At 45.8% G+C, this 27,674-nt stretch overlaps 1 protein-coding gene across 2 annotated transcripts; it reads left to right on the plus strand.

Annotated features, from left to right (window-relative positions):
- The first annotated feature begins 248 nt into the window (after positions 1-248).
- actn3b (actinin alpha 3b) lies at positions 249-26,538 on the plus strand. Of its 2 annotated transcripts, none has more exons than XM_029117725.2 (22): positions 249-647; positions 14,327-14,441; positions 14,761-14,880; positions 15,123-15,209; positions 16,966-17,053; positions 17,260-17,338; positions 17,861-17,942; positions 18,028-18,113; positions 18,392-18,484; positions 18,768-18,998; positions 19,867-20,014; positions 20,178-20,328; positions 20,531-20,639; positions 20,728-20,868; positions 21,202-21,384; positions 21,542-21,676; positions 21,854-22,033; positions 22,624-22,770; positions 23,047-23,121; positions 23,442-23,600; positions 23,869-23,945; positions 24,078-26,538. In XM_029117725.2, the coding sequence occupies exons 1-22, from the start codon at positions 513-515 to the stop codon at positions 24,157-24,159; spliced, it is 2,703 nt and encodes a 900-aa protein (XP_028973558.1). In that variant the 5' UTR covers positions 249-512; the 3' UTR covers positions 24,160-26,538. The 2 variants fall into 2 exon arrangements, with proteins under 2 accessions (XP_028973558.1, XP_012987932.2); XM_013132478.4 differs by having other exon boundaries at positions 513-647; positions 23,042-23,107.
- The last annotated feature ends 1,136 nt before the right edge of the window (positions 26,539-27,674 follow it).

A 27,674-nucleotide genomic window follows, 5' to 3' on the forward strand; every position in this document is an offset into this window, starting at 1 on the left:
CGGGATGGGGGGAATAAAGGATAGAGCCAGGGACAGATGGGCCCAGCATTGAACAGGTGCGCTCCACAAGCTGTTGCTTACATACTCACTCAGTGATTGGTGTGATTGACGTCCCCGTCAACCTTTCACAAACCTCTACACTCCAGGATAGGTCAACTCCTCCACTACAAGCCAGCCCATCGCACCTTTTTAGGGTCAGAACCTGATACCCGCGGGCTCGGGTCCTCATACTTATTGGGGTGCTGTCACGTGTTCAACTTTTGACCAGGAAAGGAGCACCGGCTAAGCAGGGCTTCTTGTAGTGGGAGCTGCATCTCTGCCACTGGCACCTCGCACCCGTGAGAGTCTGTACCTCGCCAACGCCTCTCTCTTGTTCCTGTCCAGCACACATAACAGACAGCGAGTCCTCAAGCCCAAGGAGGGTTCTTTTTGGCGTCTATAAGGCTCGGAGTCCTCGTTTCTTTTCCATTTAATCAGAGGGGGCAGTAGAAACCTTAATAACAGACGGCGTGATGATGGCTGTCGAAACCCAAGCGCAATATACCACTTCGTATATGATGAGCGAGGAGCATCAGTACATGTCTCCCGAGGATGAGTGGGACAGGGATCTACTGCTGGACCCCGCCTGGGAGAAACAGCAGAGAAAGGTAGGTTCTGGGTCGGGACGCTTGTTACTGAAGTCAAGTGGCACCGTGAACTTGGTGGTGTGTGGTGGTCCGAGTCCGCGAACTCGTTCCTCATGTTTTATGAGTTCCACGCCGGGCGGAATCAAACGCGTGTCTGTTCGTAAAGCCCCTGTAAAAGTCCCTAAAGTTCTCAAGTGAAACATGACGATCTGCAGAGAGTGAGAGGGAAGAACGCACTGCCCCCTCCGTTCTGTAAACGTGGAGCAGAGCGGTTAGATAGATAGGACGCACAACTTTGTCAGTGTTGTCTTTCAGCTAAGCCGGCAGACACTTGAAGACAGTCTCAAAATAAATATATTCATCCCCCATACACATTTAAAAGAATCAATAAAACAATTAAGACATTTTGCAACAGGCCACCTATATAGGCCCATCTCGAACCAATATGAAAACCCTATGTTAACACAAATACCAGTCCGCAGTTAGGCCTAGCCGGTAAATATAGACCTTTGCGTGTAGATATGTGTGTTGATACATTTAAAGCAAATCGGTGTCACCAAGTTAGTTTTCGACTTTATGGGGCTCCGCCTTATTTTTCTAGGTCCCTGGTGGCAAATCTTTGGTGTAGGGATATAGTTGCTGGAGTTCAAGGGTGGACAGGTGCGTTTAATTAATGAGCCGGGAGCTGTCAAGCCTAAAAGTCAGTGATCTGACATGACGTTCAGACATGACATCCGCCTGCTTGTCTGTGTCTCTATGCACTAGCCTAAACGTGGATGGGGACAACCATACCACATTGATGAATTCACTGAGCATATGGCTAAACTGCTAATACGTGCATGGTTGTCAGTTCAGCTGTCAAATGTCTACATTTTCTGTTGGTGTGAATTTATAGTCTATTTATAGATTACCTTTGATTTACCGGAAGGATAGACATTCTACTTCTTTATAGAATGCTCATGCACGCTTTTAGTGTGGTCTAATGCTGGAAGAATAGTTTTTGCATGAATGTCCCAACGTCTATCTGAAAATATCTCTGGCCTATTTATACATAACTAGCCTACTTAGGTTGATTGGCATCTTGCGAGATTGTAGATAATCTACACAACATACAGTAAATACAGAGGAAATGTGTGCATGCGTTGTGTTTTTGACTTCATTTTCAGTCTATATTCTATTGTTTTGGAACTCCCTTATAGATCAGTGATGTTTAAGTTTCCTTCACACAGTGACTGTACTGTAACTCACAGTCCAATATACTGTGACTGTACTGGAGTTCACAGGGCCTTCGCACACTGACTGTACTGAAGCTTACAGGGCCTTAACACACTGACTGTACTGGAGCTCACAGGGCCTTTACACTGTGTCTGTCCGGGAGCTCACAGGGCCTTCACACAGTGACTATACAGGAGCTCACAGGGTCTTCATACTGTGTCTGTGCTGGAGCTCACAGGGCCGTCATACTGAGTCTGTGCTGGAGCTCACAGGGCCGTCATACTGTGTCTGTGCTGGAGCTCACAGGGCCTTCATACTGTGTCTGTACTGGAGCTCACAGGGCCTTCATACTGTGTCTGTGCTGGAGCTCACAGGGCCTTCATACTGTGTCTGTGCTGGAGCTCACAGGGCCTTCATACTGTGTCTGTGCTGGAGCTCACAGGGCCTTCATACTGTGTCTGTGCTGGAGCTCACAGGGCCTTCATACTGTGTCTGTGCTGGAGCTCACAGGGCCTTCATACTGTGTCTGTGCTGGAGCTCACAGGGCCTTCATACTGTGTCTGTGCTGGAGCTCACAGGGCCTTCATACTGTGTCTGTGCTGGAGCTCACAGGGCCTTCATTCTGTGTCTGTGCTGGAGCTCACAGGGCCTTAAGGGTGAGAGACGTCAACAGATGGCCAGTCAGGCAGCAGCCAGGAAGACTGAGTGAGAGAATGGCAGAGGAGAGACAGGGCTCTTACAGACGTACACCCACTGGGATAGTTTCAGACCCATGAATAAACATGTCCTAAAAATACTGCTTAACTTTTTCTGGTCCTCCCCTCCCTTCTCTCCCTCTTCTTCTCCCTCCCCCTTCCTTCTCCCTCTCTCTCTCTCCTTCTGTCTCTCTCTCTCCTTCTCTCCTTCCTAACACCGTAGTGCCAGTACATCCTGGCCACTTCCCTCGCCAACAGTCCTTCTCACACCTTCTCTGTTTCTCAGCGTGGCGCAATGTCACTTTCCATTTTTTGTTGTTTAGCTGTTTATCTTTTTAAAGCGTAAGGCGATATGAGCCTTTGAGCCACATGCGCGCGCGTGCGCACACACACACACACATACATCAGACAGTTCTGATGGAGCGGGTCACTCTCGGCACGTAAAACAACAACACACACACACACACCTAAACGCATGCACACAGTGAAGAACAGCTTCAGAAAGTGATATCATCTCATGAATATAGAAAGCTGCATCATTTTAAAGTGAAATAGATCCCAAAGAGGCCTTTGCCACCTGTTCTAACCCCAAGCCCGACATTTCAGTGGAAAAGTCAGTGACCGCAAAGCAGGCTGAGTAATAAAGTGTTTGTCAACACACTGTGTGTCTCTGTTGAATATGATATAGTATTCAAAATAGACCTCAGCCGAACTTTTTCTTTTTTGTTTCGTTGCACCGCTGGTGGTTTGTACATTCTTTACTTTGGATGTATATTTATTTAGAACAATCAATCAATGAATCAATCGATCAAATGTATTTATAAAGCCCTTTTTACAACAGCAGTTGTCACAAAGTGCTTTTACAGAAACACCTTAAAACGCCGTAAACCCCAAGGAGCAAACAACAGTAGTGTTGAATTTCAATCATTTTAGGTAGTTGAGGTATCATCAACTGGCTTTACCACACAACTATGTTTTAGCATTTCTTTATCTTTGTCTATCTCCTGCCAGACAGAAGAGGACTGCCCCCCCCACTACCCTAGAGCCTGGCTCCTCTCTAGGTTTTTTATTAAGTTCCTATCTTTCCAGGCACATTTTACTAACCACTGTGCTATCTGCTTTTCCTGATTTGGGGGGTTTTAGGCTAGGTATCTGTACAAGCACTTTGTTACAAATGCTTTTTGAAATAGGGCTTTATTAAATACATTGGATTGTTTTATATTGGGTTAGATATATTCCATGGAAAGTCATTTTGTGATGTTAGCAGTTTGTGGAACTAAATGTATTGGGTCGTTCAGTAAGCATATAAATGGATTGTGTATTTCTGTATTTGTGGTTCTGTGTATCAAATGGGTATCAAAATACTACTTGGCATATACTCTCAAGCACTAATGCAAAACCCTCAGTTTTAATAATAACTAATCCAAGACAGACCACACAATGTTGTTTCCAATGGGAGGCTGCAGTGTCCTAGTGGGCGGGACCTAGGAAGGATGTGGACAGAGCTAAGCACGAGCTACCTAGATGCTATTGGTGTGTTCTTGTACGGGTTTGCATTTTTTCAGTCGTAACGGCCACTCTTTGGAGTGTATGTTTGTAGTAATGTCATTTTTATTAGTAATGTAATTTGCCCTGCACTGGGTAAAGTCAGATCTGGTTGATGCATATTCTTCTTTTGGGAATAGAAAACTGTATTTAGATCAGATTTTTAATTGATTAGAAAATCAACAGAATCTTGACTGTAAGATGTTTAAAAAAGTTAAAACAAATTAGTCTAATGAACACTTCTGGAAGGAAACCCCCATTACCAGAGTTACCGGAACTGAAAAGAAACATTAATTTGTTTATTTTTTAGCAAAAAAGAAACATTCATTTGCAGCACAAAGTGTTACGTTGGCCAAGTATTACAACTGTGGCGATGACAGTACATGAACTATTCACACTGAGGAACAACTTAATATGATCAGGGATCACCATCCCCCTGCGAATAGCAGGCCTCCACCTTCCTCAGCTAATAGGAAACCCGGTCTGCGAGACCACTGCTGCCGTCATATGTGAAAGGTTATTCATAGGTTAGCATAGCGCTAGCATGACCTACAGCTATGTCGGTCACTTATTCAGACATCTAGCCAGTTTATTAGCAGCTGAAAACCCACAGTATGCACAGTAATCCACTCCGAGTTGGACCTATTCTCATAGGATGAGGATCATTCTCTGAGGCCGAGGCCCAAACGGCGTCCTAGGCCTTTAATGTGGGGCACTACTTTTGGCTAAAGCCAGAAATGGAACCGGGTGCCATTTGGCACCGGCGCTGAGTGAAACTAAAAAGTATTTTGGACACTCAAGGGGCTTGTTCTTGAATGTTTGAATAATATTGATCCGTCACGACTTACGATCAGTGGTTGTCAGGGTGGGTGCTTTCTCTGGAAGGCCTATGAGCTACTAAGGGACCAGGGCAATAGGCTTTGAGATGTGTGTTTGTGAGTGTATGTGCCGGTCCGTTGTGTTCCCATGGTAAATCCACTGTCCTCCCTTGTGCATCTCTCTGATATCTGACACACTGAAATGCACAAGGAATAACTAACAGTTCACAATTGCTTTATTCTGTACTTACCCCTTAATAGCTCGTTCCCACAATGTATTACTGCCTTTTCAGAATGCATTGTATCAGAAAAGGACAAACACAGGATACACTGAATAGGATTATGAGAAATGTGGTATTATTTGGTTAAAACCAGACGTCCACTTCCTATTTTCTGTTCATGTGATAAAATTTGTATCACGTTTAGGGTTTTTAAAATCCAAATAAGACAAAGGGTTTTAAAGAAAATGTAGCTGTAATTTAATTGTTAATCTCATCCAGAGTGTTTGATGGTGATGAAGACCTGTCCTTTCCCCCTCCATGTGTTATCAATCTCTGGTGACGAGGGGAGCCTGTCTACAGTGTGTCCTGTGAGGTACTCATCAAACAGAGTCTGATTAGGCTGGATTTGGATTATATTATTTCCTAACACCAATTTGACATCAAGTCTCACCAGTCAAAATCATGCCACTGTAATGAATATGACCATCTGTATCTGTCGGATCCTTTTTATCCTAACAAAACAGGTGTTCAAAAGTTCCACCCAAATAAAATCTCCCACAATGTGAGGTCTTCAAGAGAATAGAAATGAGGAGAATGCATACATATATTGGGAGGTTCCCTTCTGCACTGTTCATCCAATACAGTACATTTGGAGGAGGAGCTAAGATCGAGTGCTGTCTTGTCCCACTTCAAAAAAAGGAAGATCTCGTCACAACATCTCTGTCCCCATTTACCCTTACTCACTTTGTGGTGTTGGTGGACCATCACTGAATCTTCCCATCTTATATTAACTCCTAGGACTCATTCTATCAGTGATGTGATCTGACATCATTCATCACTGAATCTTCCCATCTTATATTAACTCCTAGGACTCATTCTATCAGTGATGTGATCTGACATCATTCATCAGTGAATCCATCAGTGAAAAGTCGAGGCAGGAGTAGGGAGAACAGGTTAAGTCTAGGGAAACGTCGAGGCAGGAGTAGGGAGAGAGCTTGTAGTGAGATCGTATGGCAGTTTCTATTCCAGCAGAGGTGGTTTCCATGTAGGGATGCTTCTATAAACTGCCTTAGTGGAGGTCCTGCAGGAGCCCAGGGAGGCTTAGGAGTGTGTGTGTGTATGTGTAACAACATCAGTTTGTGCTTCATCATTATTATTCATTTTAAATATATTTTATTTAAGACAGTTATGAAATGAGAGGGTATAATAGGTGGGTGACCGGTTGAAGGACGGGGTATAATAGGTGGGTGACAGGTTGAAGGACGGGGTATTATAGGTGGGTGACAGGTTGAAGGACGGGGTATAATAGGTGGGTGACAGGTTGAAGGACGGGGTATAATAGGTGGGTGACAGATCGATGGACGGGGTATAATAGGTGGGTGACCGGTCAAAGGACGGGGTATACTAGGTGGGTGACAGGTTGAAGGACGGGGTATACTAGGTGGGTGACAGGTTGAAGGACGGGGTATACTAGGTGGGTGACAGGTTGAAGGACGGGGTATACTAGGTGGGTGACAGGTTGAAGGACGGGGTATAATAGGTGGGTGACAGGTTGAAGGACGGGGTATAATAGGTCGGTGACCGGTTGAAGGACAGGGTATAATAGGTGGGTGACAGGTTGAAGGACGGGGTATACTAGGTGGGTGACCAGTCGAAGGATCTGTGCATCTGTGTGTCTACTGTCAGGGGTGGTAAGACCTCAGGTCACGCAGGTATTCCAAGTCTTGCAGTGGGGCATGGATCCAGTTCGGAGTGACAGTCCACACGGAGAAAGACAAGATGGTGGTTGGAAGAGCAGACTGATGGATGGAGACAAATACTGACAAATGACATTTGACATGAGAATAGTGATAATACTTGTTTGGTCTTCAGGCTCAAGATTTGAAACTGAAACTCAATAGGTCTGCCTCTCGTCTTTCCGCCTTTTCTACACATTTCAGTCTGACTCGTTCCTTGGCAGTCGGTTAGGAGACGAAAAAATAAGGTGTGTCGCACAAATAAAAGTAAACAGTGAATGGATCATCGAATATTGATGCCAGTGACCAATGTTCAATTGTTTCCTTGCCCAGGTGTGTTTTGGCTTTGGCCCAACCCATTGGTTTTTGGGAACAATCTGAAAATGTATATTATTTCTGTGATCTAGAAATAATTGTGTGTGTGTATAATCTGATATCAGAATTCTATTTCATGAGGCAGTAGTCAGAACATAACCAAATTGGTGGCTCAGCGTACAACAGTACTTTGACACTTCAAAGGTCATACATCTTTTTAACATATCATAGGCACATTTCTCACATAGTACGGCGATCTTCACTGACAAGATAAATTCCACGTGTACATTGCATTTGGTGACACGTCAAACAGACATGGCACTAAAACTTTAAATGGTACGTTTCCTATGTAGAAAATCAATGACAGATCTGTTGACAGTTAGGTCTCTAGTACGTAGAAAATCAATGCCAGATCTGTTGACAGTTAGGTCTCTAGTTCATTGTTCCGTCAGATGAAAACGATATCTGAGATTGGAGATCGGACAGAATGGCAAGTGCTTGGTCAGCCATCGAGGGTTAGGGTTGGCCAAAATAATACTGACGAACAGGTGCGTCTTTACTGGGCGAAAATGGGACCGGAATTGTGACAGAACAGAGAAGCTGACCTCTCTGCTTCAGAACGCCAATACAAACACCAGAGAAGATTATTTTCAAAGACAAATTTCAAGCGCAAGCTTGGTAATGGAGAGTATCTGCCCAGGGAGTGGCAATCCTGCTCACCTTCCCAAGGTGGTGTATTTTACTTATTATTTGTTCATAATCAGTCTGTACTGTTGTGCTTTGTTGTTACAGAACCACATACACATAGATAAACAGTCTAAACCATAGACCTGGACTCTGTCTCCTTTTTACCACAATTCCACCTGAACATAGACATAGTGTCCAATGTCACACATATTCTACACTGACTTTTGTGTTTATGGTCAAGTAGGCTCAAGTGATTTGGTCATCTCATATAGGGACAAGTCACTGTTGTATCCCCCTAAAGAAACATTTTGCGCTGTATAGACAAGCGTGGATTTTACACATTTTATAATTTTTTGTGTGAGTTGGGGGTGCCTACAAAGCCCCGGGGCCTAATGGCAGGTTAAGGCGGGCCTGGCTGTAGTTAAAGGAGAGGCTCGTGTGATTGGTCTTGAGTCAGGACATACAATTATGTGGCCGTGACAGTATAAAAAGGGGATTGCGTTAGCTTCCAAATGGTCAAGGTCAGCAATGACCCAGGATGAACCGGTCTGATCCTGGATTGGTCCTAGAGCAGTCTTACGCCATAATGGCAAAGACAGGCCTGCTGTAATTAGACCCCCCCCCCCCACCCCCGGGTCAGCTATAAATCCTAGTCTCCTCTTTAACATATCCCCCTGCAATCGTCATCATCAATCACAGTGCCCGGGTGTGTGCACACAGTGCTATGGTCTTCGTGCCATGCCACGTGCTTCAGTGAACACACGCCGGCGGAAATTCCAGTGTGTTTGACATTCAACCTTCGAGTCACTCAGTCCAGCTTGGGACATCAGAAAAGAACTGGGAAACACTGGAATGGAACAGTGTAAAAAAAAACACATTGAGTTAGTTAGACCAACTGGAAAGTATTTAATCTGTTGCCGTTTATTAAAAACCACTGATGCGAATGAATGGAGTTGAATGTCGATGAATATGTCAGATAAAGTTTCACTGAATAATGACCGTCGCGGAAAACTGCCAAAATGACAAATTCAAGGCAGAGATCAAATGCATTTATCTCAAGTTAATTCATTTGATATGTACTCATTTTTATCACCTAGCGGCTTGATGAGGCGCAACGTGTTTACATTACATTAGAAAATCCACATGATACATTTAAACACAGAACGATAGCAATAGTATTAATATAACTGATATGTCTCAACCGTTATAGTGGTTATCCACAACGTTAGCCACATAACATTGTTGCCAGTATGTGTCGGCTAAATATTCATGTAGGTATCTGTAATGGATATACATATGCATGCTTATGAATATTTATGTATATGTATATTTTTGTGTATGTGTGATCCTGTTTGCGGTTTCACCAACATCCCCCAGGACCAGGTACATACTTTATTATTACCGTCGTTATTATTCTGTGAAATGTGATTTCAAATGGTCAGGTTGCTCTCAGGAAGATGTCAGTTTGGTGTCGAAACGTCAGTCACATTCAGTGGATGAAACTGGAAACGTCGGTCACTTGTACACATTCAGTGGATGAAATTGAGCTAAAAGCAAAACATCTCTGCTTGTTCTGTCAAGTGCTCCAACTACTCTACTCTTTGCTTCAAATTAGCGCCAGTTTTTCTCTGTATTTTTGGTGATTTTTGTCATTGCTGTTCAGCACCCCTCCTTTCCTTTGTTTCCTGAAGAGCGAAGGCCTACCGGAACTCCAGTAATATTTCACTGTGCCTGCGATTCTAGACAGGCAGGTCCATGTGTAGCTCCGTTATTCTTCTGTGTTGAAACTTCAAAGCATCTGCAACCGACTCTTCATAAAGCCACTGTAAATACTTACTTACACAGACCGGGGGGGGGAGGGGGGGGGGGGTTGGCTGGAACAGAGCTGGGCTGGCAGAGGAGGTATGCCAGTTACCCGCCACTCAGCCTGGTAGGGAAGGCTAACCAGCGCCCTTGATGCTCTAAATGTAGGAGTATTAGTCCTGCTGGGAAGTTAGCTGGCTAGACTCCTATGGGCCCTTTTTTAAAGCCATTTTGTCAACAGCCTTTGTGTCATTAGCTTCGGCTGTAAGGACCCTGTATGTGGCCCCGAATCTCCTGTTAGTGGCACTGGGTAGTGAGGATAAGTGACATAGCGCTGAGAGATAGACAGACGGTGGTTGGAAGAGCAGACTAGAGATGAAGAGTAAGAGGGACAGAGAGAGGAAGAGGAAGAGGGACAGAGAGAGGAAGAGGAAGAGGGACAGAGAGAGGAAGAGGAAGAGGGACAGAGAGAGGAAGAGGAAGAGGGACAGAGAGAGGAAGAGGAAGAGGGACAGAGAGAGGAAGAGGAAGAGGGACAGAGAGAGGAAGAGGAAGAGAGACAGATAAAAAAAAAGTGAGAGACATAGAGAAACACAGCGAGAAACTGAGCAAGAGAGAACGATTCCAAAACTCTTACAATAACTTTATGAATGATTCCAAAACTCTCATTCTGATGATGTGCCGAGAACATATTTCTTGTCAAATATAGACTATTGAACATATCTCTTCCATCAGAACATTACAAACTACGGCGCGTAACCTAGTCTTGTTAAACGCAGGTGCGTACAGTGCAAATGCTATAGAAAAGTGTTGGGTGAAGCCTGTCATATTTTCCTCTAGTTCTGTTTAATATAAATGTACAGTATTGACACCGGTTTACATGCTGAAAAATGTGTATAACGATGCAGAAGCTTGTCATGGGGTGTAATTACCATGGACCAGATGCAGGCCCAAAGCTCGTCGTGGTCTAAGATGCGACTTGTAGCAGATGAAGTCGTCATGATAGTCAGTCTGGATCATTCAAATAAAAAAACGGAAATTCCAGTTTCTTCAGGACAGTACAACAGGAATAGAAACGATATATGTAAAAATGTAAAATGAAATGCATAGAGGACAGAATATTGGTACAAATTGTAGTCTGAATAAAAGGTGGAAATTCATCCTGTGTGAGTACATCATTTTCTCTCTTTTGTTTGTCTCAGACCGTCTGTGTATTTGTGAGAGCATCTATTTGTGGTGTGGCCAAAAGGGAACTGTTGCCATTTCACCCCATGAAGGCTTACAGGAAACACAATCCTTCCCCCATTCAAACAATTAGTACTGTCAAACAGGTGGGATGACAGGGCTGCTCGTGTGTGTGTGTGTGTGTGTGTGTGTGCGCGCGCGCAGCTTCTCTAGGTGGGACTATTTTTAAAGATAAAAGCTGTTTCTGTTTTTATACTCAGCGTCTTACCATATGAGGATGGGATTGTGTGTGTGTGTGTGTGTGTGTGTGTGTGTGTGTGCCTGTCTGTGTGTTGACTTGACTGAGCTGGACACCATAGTGATGTCAACTTAAAGTATGTCAATTTGACATGTGGAAATCTAGCACGCCACATAGCTGATGATAACAATTAAGGGGAAAGGTCACAATCAACACAAATTTTGATAACAACAAAGTGGATTATGAATCTACACTGCAATTCAGGTTCGGGGTCAACCAAACTGTCAATTCCTTTCCAACTCTTCATCGGAGCAGTGTGCACAAGAGAATTGGATTTAGAATGATTGCCTTACTTCCTGAATTGACTTGAATCGAAATGGAACTGACCCCAACTAACGGTCACTTCTTAGTTTCAGTACACGTCAGCACTACAGAGACCAGTCATTAGTCAGGCTGTGCCTGGGCCTGGGTCTGGGCCTGGGCCTGGGCCTGGGCCTGGGCCTGGGCCTGGGTCTGGGCCTGGGTCTGGGCCTGGGTCTGGGTCTGGGCCTGGGCCTGGGCCTGGGTCTGAGGTGCCGCCAGGAGGTGATGGAGGAGTAAAACAGTGTGCTTCACTTTTCATTCTTTCGCCATGTAACGCTATTGAGCCTTAAACATCTTTAGTCTTGGACACACACAAACACACGCGCACACAACCCTCCTGTGCTAGAGTGGCTCCGTGTGGACTGGCCGAGCGAACGGCGCAGGGCGGCGGAAGTACTGCCGAGCGCTTCGCCACTGACGGCGTTGGTGTGACACTTGCGTTGGGCTGATTGGGCGGGTCGGTCAGTGACCATCAGTCCACCTGTGACTCCTCCGATTGGTTTTCGGCAGGGGGTTCACACCATAAAGGCGTTGTGGCAAACACTGCTGCTGTTTTAATTTAAAATAACAGAAGACCGTTTATATCTGTGATCCAGACAGCCAATGCTTTTCACATGAGACACAGTTTTCATGCTCACCGCTGCCCTCCTGAGGACGGCGGATGTAACTGCAGCGAGGCGGCGGGGAACGTCGTGGTGGTTGCGTCATATCGTTGACGGACAGGTGGGTGTCGAGAGGCTCTGTTTGGGACGAGCGGCGTGTGTTTCCTCCCAGCTGTGTCGGGGGTCACCGGGCACCTCCCTCTGTCTCCGCTTCCCAGAGTAATGACAGGCATTTAGCAGGATGACTGTGTGTGTGTGTTATGCAGGCAGAGACCGGGTCAGCTCAACAGGTGGAGACAAGAGGAGGGGTGGAGGGGTGGGGTTCACCAAAGACATCCCCTGTTTCACGCTAAGACATGTAACCTATGAGATAATGTCTAAAAGGGATAATGGTTTGACCACAGCCTGTTGAACCATATGGCCTTTAGATTCCACTGGATAAGGTTTTGTACTTGGTGCCTATAAATAGGGCTTGCTTGTGTTACGTCTGTTATGTCCTAGCTTTGGGCCTTATTATATTCCATTCAGTATTTGAAAGACAGTATAACCTGATGCCTTCAAAGATGGGTTATATTCTGTCACTTCACACCGTTTAAACGTAACACACATATATATATATATATATATAACCCACAGAACATGTATGTCGAAATGACAACATTTCTCCCCCCCAAATGTAACCTGTTTTCTTTAGTCCTTCATCCTCCTCCAATCTGTCTCTCCTTCTCTCCTTCCTTCCTCCCTTCCCTCCTTCCTCCCTTCTCTCCTTCCCTGTTTGACGCTTACGGCTGAACTTAGGAATCCTGCCCCCTCAGCTGTCCCCAACGGTGTCCCATAGCCGCCCCGATTTAGCCTCCCCAGCTCGCTCTTTCCACTCCCCCTCCCTTCTTCCCCGTCTTCCTCCCCCCCTCCCCCACCCCACCATTCCCTGCAGACTTTAGTCTGGTGTCCTATGTGTGTGTGGTCTGTTTTGGGAGCCTGTCTAAATTTGGTCATACGTGGCTGCACAGTGGGGGTCTACGGGGGGTTTGGAGTGGTTCGGACAGTGTGTGTGTGGGGGGGGGGGGGGGATTCACCTGGTGGGATGGCGCTGTGGCTCCTCTTTCCGTCCCTTCCGTCCAATCTGTGTTGAAGCCCCCCTATTCCCTATGTAGTGCCACGGCGACTGGCTCCCCCATGGCAGTGCTCTACATACGAGCCGGTTTGCCAACAGGGACGTCTCGTGGTCCATTTTTACTTCTTTCACCGGGATGCTCTTTCTCGCGCCCTACCTTCTCATCTCCTGCGTGCGCTCCTGTTCCTCCGCCTCCCCCCGGCCTTCTTTATCGCCTTCTCAAGAGCTCTTTCTCCCCGTCCGGCACCCTCTGTCGTCCTCCCCATCTCTTTCTGTCCCCTGTCTTTCTCTCTCTGTCATGGCTAAAGAGCTTTCAGCCCAGCGGCCACCTACGCAGAATCCCGAACACACACACACACACGAAAACACAAGCGCGCACGTGCCGGGTGTTACCGCGCGTGTTTCCCCTCAGAACAGGCCTCGTGCTTCATCGCTGATTATGAACGATGTCTTTTTTCTGACTTTCTCCCACACACTCCACTGTAGTCTGTCGTGCCACTTCTGCCTTTATCTTTCTTGTCCGCCCCCTCACCCCAGACAGATTTCTATGTTGGGCCCGAACCTATACGCCAAGACGCGCGCACACACACCCACTAGCACCCGCACATATATGCACACAGCACCTGGTTTCGAAATGACACAGAATCAGTCGGTTTACACGAATCGATCAATCGGTCCTGGTAGGTGATGGCAGCATGGTGCTGGTTGTGCCAGTGGCCTCAGTGTCCCTGTGATGGGCAGCGGTATGGCGATGCTGTAACCAGGTTCTGGAATCTTTGGGGCGTTGCCAACGTTGACACTGGAATAAAAAAGATTTGCTTTCTGCGGTTGCCAAGCAATCTTGACCCGTTGTAGCAGCCCGGGAGAAAGCAAACAGTAGTTGGCACTTTTTAAACCTTTAAGCTCCACTACAGATTTGAGTATTTGCTTTTTGTTTGTTTGTGTTTGCTAAAAACATTTGTGTGCTCGGGGATCGAGGTTGGGTCTGTGGGTCCTTTTCGGCATTCTCAGCAAGGCACATTTGCTGTCGGTTCATCTGATAAAAAAAAATAATAATAACGTATTTATTGCTAACTTAAATCCTTTTTTCTTTTCCTCTTTCCATTTATTTTCTCCACTGTCTCTCTTTCTTTTTCTACCCTCCCTTCATCCGTCTTACCCAGACTTTCACAGCGTGGTGCAACTCCCACTTGAGGAAGGCAGGCACACAGATCGAGAACATCGAGGAGGACTTCAGGAATGGCCTCAAGCTCATGCTGCTTCTGGAGGTCATCTCAGGTGGGTCAGACTCATCGAGTCACTCTTGTAACCCTGCTAAGTCACTGCTAAGTCACTGCTAAGTCACTGCTAAGTCACTGCTAAGTCACTGCTAAGTCACTGCTAAGTCACTGCTAAGTCACAGCTAAGTCTCTGTCAAATCACTGTCCCTTCCACCAAGGTTAACGTGTCCATCATCACCACTGGAAGATCTCACTCTTTAGTTCAAGCTAACGTGGTTGAATACAGCACCATTAGAGGTGCCTCGACAGAGTGCTACCTCCCAAATTATTTTGTGTTTAAATGTGGGGAATAAAGTTAATGTTTTATTATTCCGTAGGTGAGAGACTGCCCAAACCAGACAAAGGCAAGATGCGTTTCCACAAGATCGCTAATGTCAACAAAGCCCTCGACTTCATCTGCAGCAAGGGAGTCAAGTTGGTGTCCATTGGAGCTGAGGGTGAGCCTTTAGTATTCCGTTCAGTATTCCACTCTGTGCATCTTTAGAGGAGAACGAAATGGGGGGGGGGGGGGGGGGGGGGGGGATATGGCCAGTATACCACGGCAGACGGTTGTTCTAAGTCACCACAGCTTTCAAGTCACGCTGTTTCAGAGTATCATTAGATGAGGAAACAAATATTTGCCTTTGGCCTGTGCCCAATGTTGCCATGGTTTCTAATGGGCCTCTGTGATTGGTTGTAGAGATCGTTGACGGGAACGTGAAGATGACCCTGGGAATGATCTGGACCATCATCCTGCGCTTCGCCATCCAGGACATCTCCGTGGAGGGTCGGTGTGTGTGTGTGTGTGTGTGTGTGTGTGTGTGTGTGTGCGATACATATATATACAGTGCCTTGCAAAAGTATTCAAACCCTTAACCAATTCTTTCATCTTTCTGAATTGCAAATGGTACATTGAAATTTCTGTTTGATGTTTTATTTGAAAACACTGAAACACAATCTCAATGACATTGGTTTTATGTTGGGAAATAATGTGAAGAAAAATATAAATTTGAAATATGTTCCTTGCGTAAGTATTCATACCCAACAGGTTAATATTTTGGGATAAGTACTGTGTACACACAGTATCAGAGTTATATTGGGTTGTCAGGTAGGTTAGACAGCACTTGTGGACTGCAATTTTAATATAGCGCCAGAGATTCTAAACAGGATTGAGATCAGGACTTTGACTGGGCCACTGTAGGATATTCACCTTTTTGTTCTTAAACCACTCCAATGTTGCTTTTGTCTTGTGTGTTTGGGGTCAGTGGGGAATTCCCCCAAAGTTTCAGATTTTTTGTGGACTGAAGCAGATTCTCTTGCAGTATTTCCTTGTATTTTGCTCCATCCAATTGTTATTTCTTTTTCAACAAAATACCCAGTCCCTGCAGATGAGAAGCATCCCCACAGCATGATGATGCCACTACCATACATTACTGTAGTGTGTCTCAAGGCATGGCCAGAAATCACACTATTGTTCTGATCTCACCGGCCTCTACTCTCATGCTTTCTAGCAATCTCCAGACATTCTTTCAGATATCACTTTTTGAGTAACAGCTTCTTTCTTGCCACCCTTCCATACAGGCAGGTTTATGCAGCACTTTTCATATGGTTGATTGGAGCACCTGTACTCCACCCAGCTACTGAAATCCATAGCTTCTCTCACAAGTCTCCTTTTCTGATCGCTTTTATCCAGAAAATGTGACAGAAAGCAGCTGTAATGGTTCAAAGTTGGAGGCCAACCGTAAAGTAACTGGGACCTGGTTAGTGATTTTTTTTTTTTTTATGTGTATCCAGGGAGCGTCCACAGCACAGGGGTTGAATACTTGTGCGAGTAACATATATATTATTTTTTTCTTAGCAATATATCTCAACACAACCAATGTCACTTTACAGTAATAGACTTTACAAAGCACTGTATGTGTACTCGTGTGCACAGCGAAAGGATTGTTGTGTGTTCACATAGCACAACTCCACTTAAAACAATTAACAGAAATGCAATTGAACCGCACATAGTTGTTATTTCACCAGGTAAGATGACTGAGAAGATATTGCCATTTACAGTAATGACCTGGGTACAATTTGAGTAAACTACTTTGCTGAGGAAAATAACAATTCGATCTAGCAACCTTTTGGTTATTGCTTTGATGCTCTAATCACTGACAGTTACTTGACTCTCAGCAGCACTGTCTATCCATCTATCTAATGCCTGTCCGTTCAAACTGTCTATTACTTTCTTCCATTCATTACTTAGAGCAGAGACACTAGGGTCTGCATTCATTAAGTTCAATACAAATGCATGAATGCATTATTCATTTTAAGCCTCTGTAGCCCACACATTGCACATTATCCACAGCATTTCACACATCATTTAGCATTTCCCTCGCGCGCAAACACACACACACACACACACACACACACACACACACACACACACACACACACACAGGTCACTAAGCTTGACACCTTCACAGCGCTGAATTATTGGAGCATATTGACTTTTCTGTCAGGATAACCCCCTCTCCCCCTTGCCTTCCTCCTTGCAGAGACCTCTGCTAAGGAGGGTCTTCTTCTGTGGTGCCAGAGGAAGACTGCCCCCTACAGGAATGTAAATGTGCAGAACTTCCACATTAGGTGAGTCCTGGGCGCCACCCGGTGGTCATTTCTGCCTCACTGTTCACTTTCAGCCTGTAGCCACATTTCCTCCAAGGCGTTTCTTCTCCTAATGTTCCGTCCACCCTGCTCTTTTCTCTTTTCCTCTCTCACCCCTATCTTGGCATCCCTCCTCCCCCTCTCCTCTTCCTCTCTTCCTCCTGTTCTCTCGTGGGTGACTGATTCAGTTGGAAGGATGGCCTGGCTCTGTGCGCCCTCATCCACAGACACAGACCTGACCTCATTGACTACTCCAAACTGAGAAAGGTGCAGACCCCGCCCCCTCCCCTTAACCCCACCCCATCTCAGAGTTCCCTGGAGTTAACACCAGTCTTGGCTTTTTACTCTTTTTCATTTCCGTACACTTCCATTTCTCTTTGTTTTGTTTCGAACTCGACTAACTCAAATCTTCTAAATAAATCATAGACTGTCGCTGATGGAAACTTCTTACCTCCAAAGCAGACACTTGTCAGAAGAAAACAAATATTTTCTCATCACGAGCATATTAATGTATAGAGCTTCATCGGTTTTAAATACAGTGTCTTTTTCCTAGAGTCGTGAAAATGTCAGACTACATTGAGGGAGGGGAGTGTCTGCTGTCAATATAGAGGCAACATATAAGTGATATGCAGACAATTTCGGAGACACTTCATTTCAAGCAACTTGTGGTCCCGAATGCATATGTTTTCTGTGGGTGATGCGGGATTTGAGCAGACAACTCTTGACCTAAATCCTACTCTCTATGTGTCCATGTAAATGTCTTCCCCTGTTCGTGTCTTCGTCTAACAGGATGATCCCATCGGTAACCTCAACGCGGCCTTCGAAGTGGCTGAGAAGTACCTGGACATCCCCAAGATGCTCGATGCTGAAGGTGAGTCAGTTTTTTTTTTAAACCAGGAAAATCTCAGGAATCTCCGTCGCTCTTCTGTGGCTTTCCTGATGCCTCTGTCCTGTAGATATCGTGAACACCCCCAAACCTGATGAGAAGGCCATCATGACCTACGTGTCCTGCTTCTACCACGCCTTCGCCGGAGCCGAACAGGTAACCCCCACCCTGTATTTGTGGGCCCGGCAGTAATACGATATGCATTCCCTTTAACAATGATCCTCTTTCTAACACCCACAGTGACTGTCTCTTTCTCCTCTTTGCCTGTCTCTCCTCTCTCTGTCTCTCTCTCTGCCTGTCTTTCCTCTCTCTCTCCTCTCTGTCTCTTTCTCCTCTATACCTGGCTTCCCTTCCTCTCACTGTCTCCTTTTCCTCTCTGCCTGTCTTTCCACTCTCTGTTTTTCTGTCTCTCTGTCTCTCTGTCTCTCTCCTAGGCTGAGACAGCAGCCAACAGGATCTGTAAGGTGCTGGCTGTGAACCAGGAGAACGAGAAACTCATGGAGGAGTATGAGAAGTTGGCCAGTGAGGTGAATAGGCTTGCGACACTCCATGACCCTTGACCCAGCCACTGCACACTTAGTCCCTTCCAAACATCTGTCATATTGTTTAAAGCTATGTGTCCTCTAAGTGTTTGCTTTTCTACAGAAACATTTCTTTGTCATTTCCATGTCATTCTTTGAATGATGTTTGAAAGGTTAAATGCTGTGTGGATCAGTTTTCCTGACACATGGAGGTGAAATATACCGTGTCTATTTTCTTTGCATTAAAACCAAGCTCACACCTGACCTTTGACCGCTAACCTCTCCCCAGCTCCTGGAGTGGATCCGTAAAACCATCCCGTGGCTGGAGAACCGCGTGGCCGAGCAGCACATGAGGGCCATGCAGCAGAAACTGGAGGACTTCCGGGACTACCGCCGCGTCCACAAGCCGCCCCGCGTCCAGGAGAAGTGCCAGCTGGAGATCAACTTCAACACCCTGCAGACCAAGCTGAGGCTGAGCAACAGGCCCGCCTTCATGCCCTCCGAGGGGAAGATGGTCTCGGTACGTAGCCTAGCTCGTACGCTGTCCCTCCCTTATACGCTGTACTCATACAGTACAGCAGGCCGGCTTTACGCCCTCCGAGGGGAAGATGGTCTCGGTACGTAGCCTAGCTCGTACGCTGTCCCTCCCTTATACGCTGTACTCATAAAGTACAGCAGGCCGGCTTTACGCCCTCCGAGGGGAAGATGGTCTCGGTACGTAGCCTAGCTCGTACGCTGTCCCTCCCTTATACGCTGTACTCATACAGTACAGCAGGCTGGCTTTACGCCCTCCGAGGGGAAGATGGTCTCGGTACGTAGCCTAGCTCGTACGCTGTCCCTCCCTTATACTCTGTACTCATACAGTACAGCAGGCCGGCTTTACGCCCTCAGAGGGGAAAGACGGTCTCAGTTAGGTGACCTAACACACCACTGTCCTGGCAGCCCTTGCGACTTCATAATCACTCCAGGCTACATGTAAAACTTTACTGGTTAAGTCGTTAAAATAAGACCCTAGACTGTTCCAGCAACCTCAGTACCAGCTGTAGATGAGACATGATGTGGTTGAAACGTGCTAGCAGAAAGCTAACCGGGTTCCGACCGCGGAACTGCCGCCCCTCTGCCTCCCATCCCCAGGACATAGCCCCTCCCCTCTCTCCGCCTCCCATCCCCAGGACATAGCCCGTCCCCTCTCTGCGCCTCCTGTACCCATGTTATAGCCCCCCTCCGCCTCCCGTCCCCAGGACATAGCCCCTTCCCTCTCTCCGCCTCCCGTCCCCAGGACATAGCCCCCCATCTCTCCGCCTCCCGTCCCCAGGACATAACCCCTCCCCTCTCTGCGCCTCCTGTCCCCATGTTATAGCCCACTTCTCTCCGCCTCCCATCCCCAGGACATAGCCAACGCCTGGAAGGGTCTGGAGCAGGTGGAGAAGGGCTACGAGGAGTGGCTGCTCACCGAGATCAGGCGCCTGGAGAGACTGGACCACCTGGCCGAGAAGTTCAAGCAGAAGTGTTCCTTGCACCAGGCCTGGACCGCAGGTGAGTCAGGAGAGCCAGGGGGAGAGAGGAGGAGAAGGGATTGATGAGATGCAGACGGACGGATAAATAGGTAGATGAGATCTAAACGGACAGTGGGGTGGGGGTGGGGTGGGGGAGAGGCCGTCCCGGTGTTGAAGGGTAAAGCGTGTGCGTTTGTGTCCAGGTAAGGAGGACCTGCTCTCCATGAAGGACTATGAGTCAGCGTCTCTGATGGAGATCAGGGCTCTGATGAGAAAACACGAGGCATTCGAGTCCGACCTGGCCGCACACCAGGACAGAGTGGAGCAGATCGCCGCCATCGCACAGGAACTCAAGTAAGGAGCGGCGGGAGGAAGGGAAGGGGGGGTGCCGCAGAGCTACAGTGACGGACAAATTCATCAAAGTAGAAAATGACATGTCTGATCAAGTGATAACCGTGTAAACAAGGTTGAAAGTTGTAAGGCCCGAAGTTAAAGAGAATTGGACGCTGAACCAAGACAGTTGGGTGCTGATCAGTGTGCCCTGGTCCTCTCCTAGCGAGCTGGACTACCATGATGCTGCCTCCATCAACACCTGCTGCCAGGGCATCTGTGACCAGTGGGACACCCTGGGCACCCTCACCCAGAAGAGGAGAGACTCTCTGGAGGTACACACGCACATGCTCAACACGGCTGAGACGGTCCTGAACCACACTCATCATGTTGATTCTGATTGGTTTGCCGGTCATTCCGTAGCGTGTGGAGAAACTGTGGGAGACCATTGACCAGCTGTACCTGGAGTTCGCCAAGAGGGCGGCGCCATTCAACAACTGGATGGACGGAGCCATGGAAGACCTGCAGGACATGTTCATCGTCCACAGCATTGAGGAGATCCAGGTGTGTGTGTGTATGTGTGTATGTGTGTGTGTGTGTGTGCAATATGTGCACTAACTGTTGGATGGACTTTTGCCTCTCTCATGCTCCCCAATTTTGTGAAATCTAATTGTACCCACGACCATGTCTAGTCACAGCAACTCAACGGGTCCGGGAGAGTTGAAGATCACAGATCATCGAAACTAGAATGTGGTGGACAGTTTGTTTTTGTATATCATCGTACAATACTTTCATCACTTTTGATCCTATCTTTCTCTCTGCCTCTCTCTCTCATTCCATATCGGTCCCACTATACATGACTACCGTCTGTCGTTCTGCTCTCCTCCAACTCCCCAGTCTCTGATCACAGCCCATGACCAGTTCAAGGCCACTCTACCAGAGGCTGACAAGGAGCGCATTGCCACCTTGGGCATCCAGAACGAGATTCTCAAGATCGCTCAGACCTATGGCATCAAGCTGTCAGGAGTGAACCCCTACACCAACCTGTCCGCTCAGGACATCACCAACAAGTGGGACGCAGTGCGTAAAACCCAGACCTAGCGTGATTTCTTGTCCTGCGAATTACTCTAACGATTAGCTTTCCTTCTGGGCTTTTGTATTTTAGCTAACACTTTGTGAGGCTCTTATTTGCATGAGTTACTATCTGGATGAATAAAGTCCCTGTTCCACGTCGTAGGTGAAGCACCTCGTTCCTCTCAGGGACCAGATGCTGCAGGAGGAGGTTGCAAGGCAGCAGTCTAACGAGAGGCTGAGGCGCCAGTTCGCTGCCCAGGCCAACATCATTGGACCCTGGATCCAGACCAAGATGGAGGTACGGCCACTGGAGCAACCGGGTCTCCACACCCAAACACGCAATGGCTCCACGACCTGCTTTGACATGTGTTCCAGACCATTTCTACAGCTGTGTGTTTGTCAATCTGGTAACACCTGCCCGTGTTTTCCCCTCTGTTCTAATCGCCTTGTTCCCTCCCTCCCTCTCCCCCTGTAGGAGATCGGTCATGTGTCTGTGGACATCGCTGGGTCACTCGAGGAACAGATGAACAGCCTGAAGCAGTATGAGCAGAGCATCATCAACTACAAGAGCAACATTGACAAGCTGGAGGGAGACCACCAGCTGAGCCAGGAGTCCCTCATCTTCGACAACAAGCACACCAATTATACCATGGAGGTGACACATAACACACAACCACACCACAACATAAAACACAACAAAATAACATTCAACCACACAACAACATGACACACAACCACACAACATAATAACATTCAACCACACAACAACATTACACACAACTATACAACAACGTAACACACAACTGCACAACAATGTAACACACCACTACAAAACAACAACGGACAACTACACAATATAATAACAAACAACTACACAACAACATAACAAACCACAAAATAGCACACAAGTACCCCACAGACAACAACACACCAACTACACCATGGAGGTGACAATACACACAACTATATAATGCTCTGCAATACAAAAAAATATTACAAATCACAGTAGTACTCAAACTTAACCATCGTTATCCCAGTCCCACCAAGATACAGGTTATAGACAATTTACTTCTTCAATGTTTATCTCCTAAAACACATACATTAAATGTTCATATTATACTATTTAGGTTCCCAATCTAAACTATGAACTGCTTTAATGAACAAATGTAACACGGCTACTCCAGTCTAGGCATCACAGCCACTCATACACTAACACCTGAATGCCGGTCCCTCTCTCCTCCGCAGCACATCCGTGTGGGCTGGGAGCAGCTCCTGACCACCATCGCCCGCACCATCAACGAGGTGGAGAACCAGATCCTGACCCGCGACGCCAAGGGCATTAGCCAGGAACAACTCAACGAGTTCAGGGCCTCCTTCAACCACTTCGACAGGGTAAAACCGGGTTTATTGTACTTATTTTTTTTTTCTTTCGATGTTAACCTTTCATATCGCTGCCTCAGACGAACGCCGATGGCTGACACTTTTGAAGAAGGCTTTACTTTCACACATCGCAGCCATTGATCCATTTTACCTAACTTAGTTGACCCCACTGACAGTTAGTGACTTTAGGACTGTCCCTGTTAGCATGTAGCGTTCAAGCTATCGCTGTGATCTTCATTCATCCAGTCAGAAGGGTTCATGGTTACGCTTTCTCCCTCCGCAGAAGAGAAACGGCATGATGGATCCAGACGACTTCCGTGCCTGTCTCATCTCCATGGGTTACGATCTGGTGAGTGGCCTAGCTGCACCCTGGAGGGGACCTCTCATTGACTTTCTGTCTGGTCCACTATGAAAAAGGACTATACTCTATTTCTTTAACGTTTTTCAAAACCTCGATATGACAATGTCGTAGTTGTCCAATTGGATGATGTCTTCTAATCCACTCTAATATCAGGTCCAATAAGGGGATGTATTCTAATCCACTCTAATATCATGTCCAATAGGGGGATGTCTTCTAATCCACTCTAATATCATGTCCAATATGGCGATGTCTTCTAATCCACTCTAATATCATGTCCAATAGGGGGATGTCTTCTAATCCACTCTAATATCCTGTCCAATAGGGCGAGGTGGAGTTTGCCCGTATTATGACCCTGGTGGATTCCAACAACACAGGCGTGGTCACCTTCCAGGCCTTCATTGACTTCATGACCCGCGAGACGGCCGAGACAGACACTGCTGATCAAGTCATGGCCTCCTTCAAGATTCTGGCCTCAGACAAGGTGAGCTAGAGCATTTCATTATGGCCCAAATCTCCCTTGAAACAGAGGTGTGATCTTTGACCATAGTGGACAACCCCCAAACGCAGAAATAACCCATGGAAATATATTTAAATATGTTGGCTGAATATATTTATTAAATATACGAAATACTTTTCAAAACTGTGTATTAAAATGGAAAATACTGTAATATAATATATTATACTATAATATAAATCTGTGTAATATTTACATAAACAAATGAATAAATCAAGCCTGTGTCCTCCCTCAGCCCTACATCACAGTGGAGGAGCTGCGCAGGGAGCTGCCCCCGGAGCAGGCCGAGTACTGCATCAGCCGCATGACCAGGTACACTGGAGAGTGGATGTTAGTTAGCCACATTACGTTTGACTGGACAGAACTGAATGCAACGTGACCCGGAGAATTGTTGCCTGCTGTGACACAGGCCTCTCTGGTAATACGATGTGTCTCTGTGACCAGGTACGTGGGAGCCGACAGTTCACCCGGAGCCCTGGACTACATCTCCTTCTCCAGCGCACTCTACGGAGAGAGTGACTTGTAAAGCCTCTCTCCCCCTCTTCTCCCATCATCTTCCCCCCTCTTCTGTATGAAGAGAGCCACTTGAAAAACCCCCTCTCCTCCTCCTTCCTTCCTCTCCCTCCTACGCGGAGAGGGATTTATACACCCCTTCCCCCTCTTCGCCCTCTTCCTCACTCTTCCTCACTATCTTCCCCTCGGTTCCCCCGGAGGTTCCTTCATTTTAAACCCTCCCCGATGTCGCTCCCACTGCCCAGCGAGGATAAAAGAGCGGGAGGCTTTGTTTCAGCGAGCTGTGTCCTTTTTGTTTAGATCCGGCTTGATATGTTGAAATGTAACTGTCATCCCTTTCTCATCAGTCTCTCATCCGTGCGTTTCCCCAAACGGAGCCCGACGGGCCAGAATACATGGTGTCTCACAATCCGGTTGGCAAAATAAAGCCCATAAGTGAGATCAGCCAGACAGAGCGGGGTCCAGAATAAAAGGATGAAAGGGGGAATATAAAAATGCAAATGAAAATGTTACACTAGCTCGGTGAGCAGAGCCCCCCGCTCAACACATTTCCTCCTTTTAAGAATATTAAAATTAAATATATTATAAAATATTTTTTTGTAGATGGCTTAAAAAGAAGTGTATGAAAAAGGTTGGTTGGTTGTGTATTTATGCAGATGCATGTTGTGTTTATAGTAAAAACGCTGTCCATGTTGAACGGTGGAGTCCCCCCTATACCCAGAACCCTTCACAACCCTCCCTCAACCCCCGTACAAACCCCGGGCCCTTCCCATTTGTTCGTTACGTTCTCGCAATGTTTTCATCACGCTGGGATTTAATGTAAGGAGTCCCACAACATACGTGTTGAGTTATTGTCCTACTAAGACTGTAGGCACTATGTCAGAAAGCCATGCCATCTCAACTTCACGTTCAACTCCACAGACAGACTAAGAGAGATTAAAGGAAAGGCCGTACTTCTGCATTGTCAACCATTAATGTTATGTTAACATTAGTTGTTAATTATTAAATTTAGCCTCTGTAAACTATAGACCAAAATTTGGAATTACAAGGAGCCATTTTGGAGTAAGTTAATCATGTAGATATCTATTATCTATCCCATAGAGCCCATAGGCCTAACAACCTAAGCAATGAACTGCTAGAGAGTTGAGGACACTGACAGGAAGGCTCCTTTTTATTTGGCAGAAAGGGTGGGGACGCTGATAGGAAGGCTCCATTTGATTGGATGAATGGGTGAGGACGCTGACAGGAAGGCTCCTTTTGATTGGAGGACAGGGAAGGGAAGAGTATTAGTGGCCTCTCTCTGTCATCCCTCCACCCCTCCATTGTCACTTTATCATATGTACATATATTTTATATTATCATATTATTATATATTTTATAAAATATTTCATATGTACTATCCAATCATGATGTGCTCGCTGTGCATTTTAAGGGGAGAGAGAGACAAAGAGAGGCATTAAGTAGACCGACCGACAGGACATCAGTTAAAGTTCTGGAGATGAAGGAATATGGGTGAAGAGAAGGTGGTACCCTGAGGTTATGCCCGGGCTTTGTCCAAAATGGCACCCAATTCCCCATACCGGTTCCGGTTAACAAAAGTGCACTACGTGGGTATCAGAGTGCCAGTTTTGGACAGAGCCCCACTGTGGCCTATCTGTATATGAACGTAAATGTTTAGAATGTGGTCCAGTTCAAGGAGAGGGTTGCTACGCTCTAGGCCCACCTACCATGGCCACACTGCCAGGGTCTAACAACCACAGCATATGATGGAGACACCTAATGGCCAACTGCTCTGTCCATGAATTGGCACAAAACCACTGGTTCATGCATTGGTTCTTTATTCAAGTTGCCCTGGATTGTAGCCATGTTTAAAACCAAACTAAATGATGTCATCCATGAATCAGGTATGGATTTGCTGACAGAGGGGACATCTCAAAACCACAGCCTGTATGTTAAGGCAGTTTATTCCGGTTCCTGGATATCTACTGTCCTCTAGGTTTTCTCTAACCCCAATCTAGCAAAGCTATTCTAATAGCTGGATGTACAGCTAAAACAGTTCATCAGAAGTGGGTTTGGATAGAGTTGCGACAGGACGGTAGATCTCCAGGAACAGGGTTGGGCAGCCCTGTTCTATGTTGTGCACTGAATAAGAACTTGAAAGAAGTAGGGAAGTCCACTATACAGGGAATAGTGGGTCATTTGGGACTGAGACAAAAGTTGTGGATGATTTCTATCTCTTCTTGGTGTATTCTCCTATTATGAACTCATCGTCCTCCCCTTGTCCCGTCCTCCACTCTTATATCCCCCACTCCACAAGCTAGCCGCCTCACGATCCATTTCAAAGTAAAAGACTTACACCTTTGAGTAAATAAAAAGTAAAACTATATTAATATATTATGTTTTGTGTGTTCATTTCTCATTGATTAACCATAAAGGGCATGGCACCACTGTTGAAGTATAAACGCAACTAATCAAAAGTATGAAAAATGTCAAGGAAGGTTCCTATTAAAATGAATAAATACCGTAAGAGTTTTTAAGGTTTGTTGAATTTTAAACACTGTGAAGAGGTTCAATCTGTAGAGTGTAAACATTTGTATTTAGCATGAATGGCGTGGAATTAAAGGCAACTAGTAAAGGCTGTTGGTTCAGTTTCGCTGAAGAACACATAAGTTCTGCCATTGCAGATTTCCCTATGATAATTTTTTTGGGAAATACACTTAAAACACTACTGCTCTGGCACTGAATGACCAATTTGCACAACTTGATTTGCCTCATCTATGGACAAAGATCACTCCAAGCCATAATTTTCTGAATAGTACCTAAAACAAAATAGTCACTACTGAAAAATAAACATTTGCTTGGACAGAATCCACTGCATGAAAGCGTATGAATAATTTAAGGATATTTGTCTGAATACGTGTGTTTTTCAAAACCGAAAAACCTGTTTTTGGTTTTAATTATGGGGAAGTCTGTAGATTGATCAAGAAAAAAAATGTGTAATCAATTTTAGAATAATGGTGTAACAATTGTGAATACTGTCCGAATGCAGTGTACTGTATAGTTGCCTTGTTGGAAATGACCTTTAAATGTCAACTGCACTACAACATAGCTCTTTCCCACTGTGGATTAAATCACGCCTTAAAACGTATATCATTAAGAATCAACAACAAGAATTCTATATAAAATAAACAGGCTCTGTCTATATGACATAAACAAAATGAGTATTTGGCATCTTTTTTTAACTGTGGTTCAATGGATGACACATTTTTCAAAGTCTCATCCACTGAACCTGAACTACAGTTCATCTAAAAACAACCTCTACATCCAATTATATAATGTTAAACAAAAAGGGAACAGTTTTAAAAACATGAACAAAGGCTTTGTGAAAGCAAGCTATAAAGCTATAAAATGGTTGATGCTGTGTTCATAATTAAACCAGCTCATCTTTCTGTTAGGCTACATTAACTCTCAGTAGTTCCTCATAATTACTTTACACTACATCAGTGGTTCCTCATAGTTAGACCAAAG

This window comes from Esox lucius, chromosome 24 (assembly GCF_011004845.1).
Source record: "Esox lucius isolate fEsoLuc1 chromosome 24, fEsoLuc1.pri, whole genome shotgun sequence".
Lineage (NCBI taxonomy): Eukaryota > Metazoa > Chordata > Actinopteri > Esociformes > Esocidae > Esox > Esox lucius.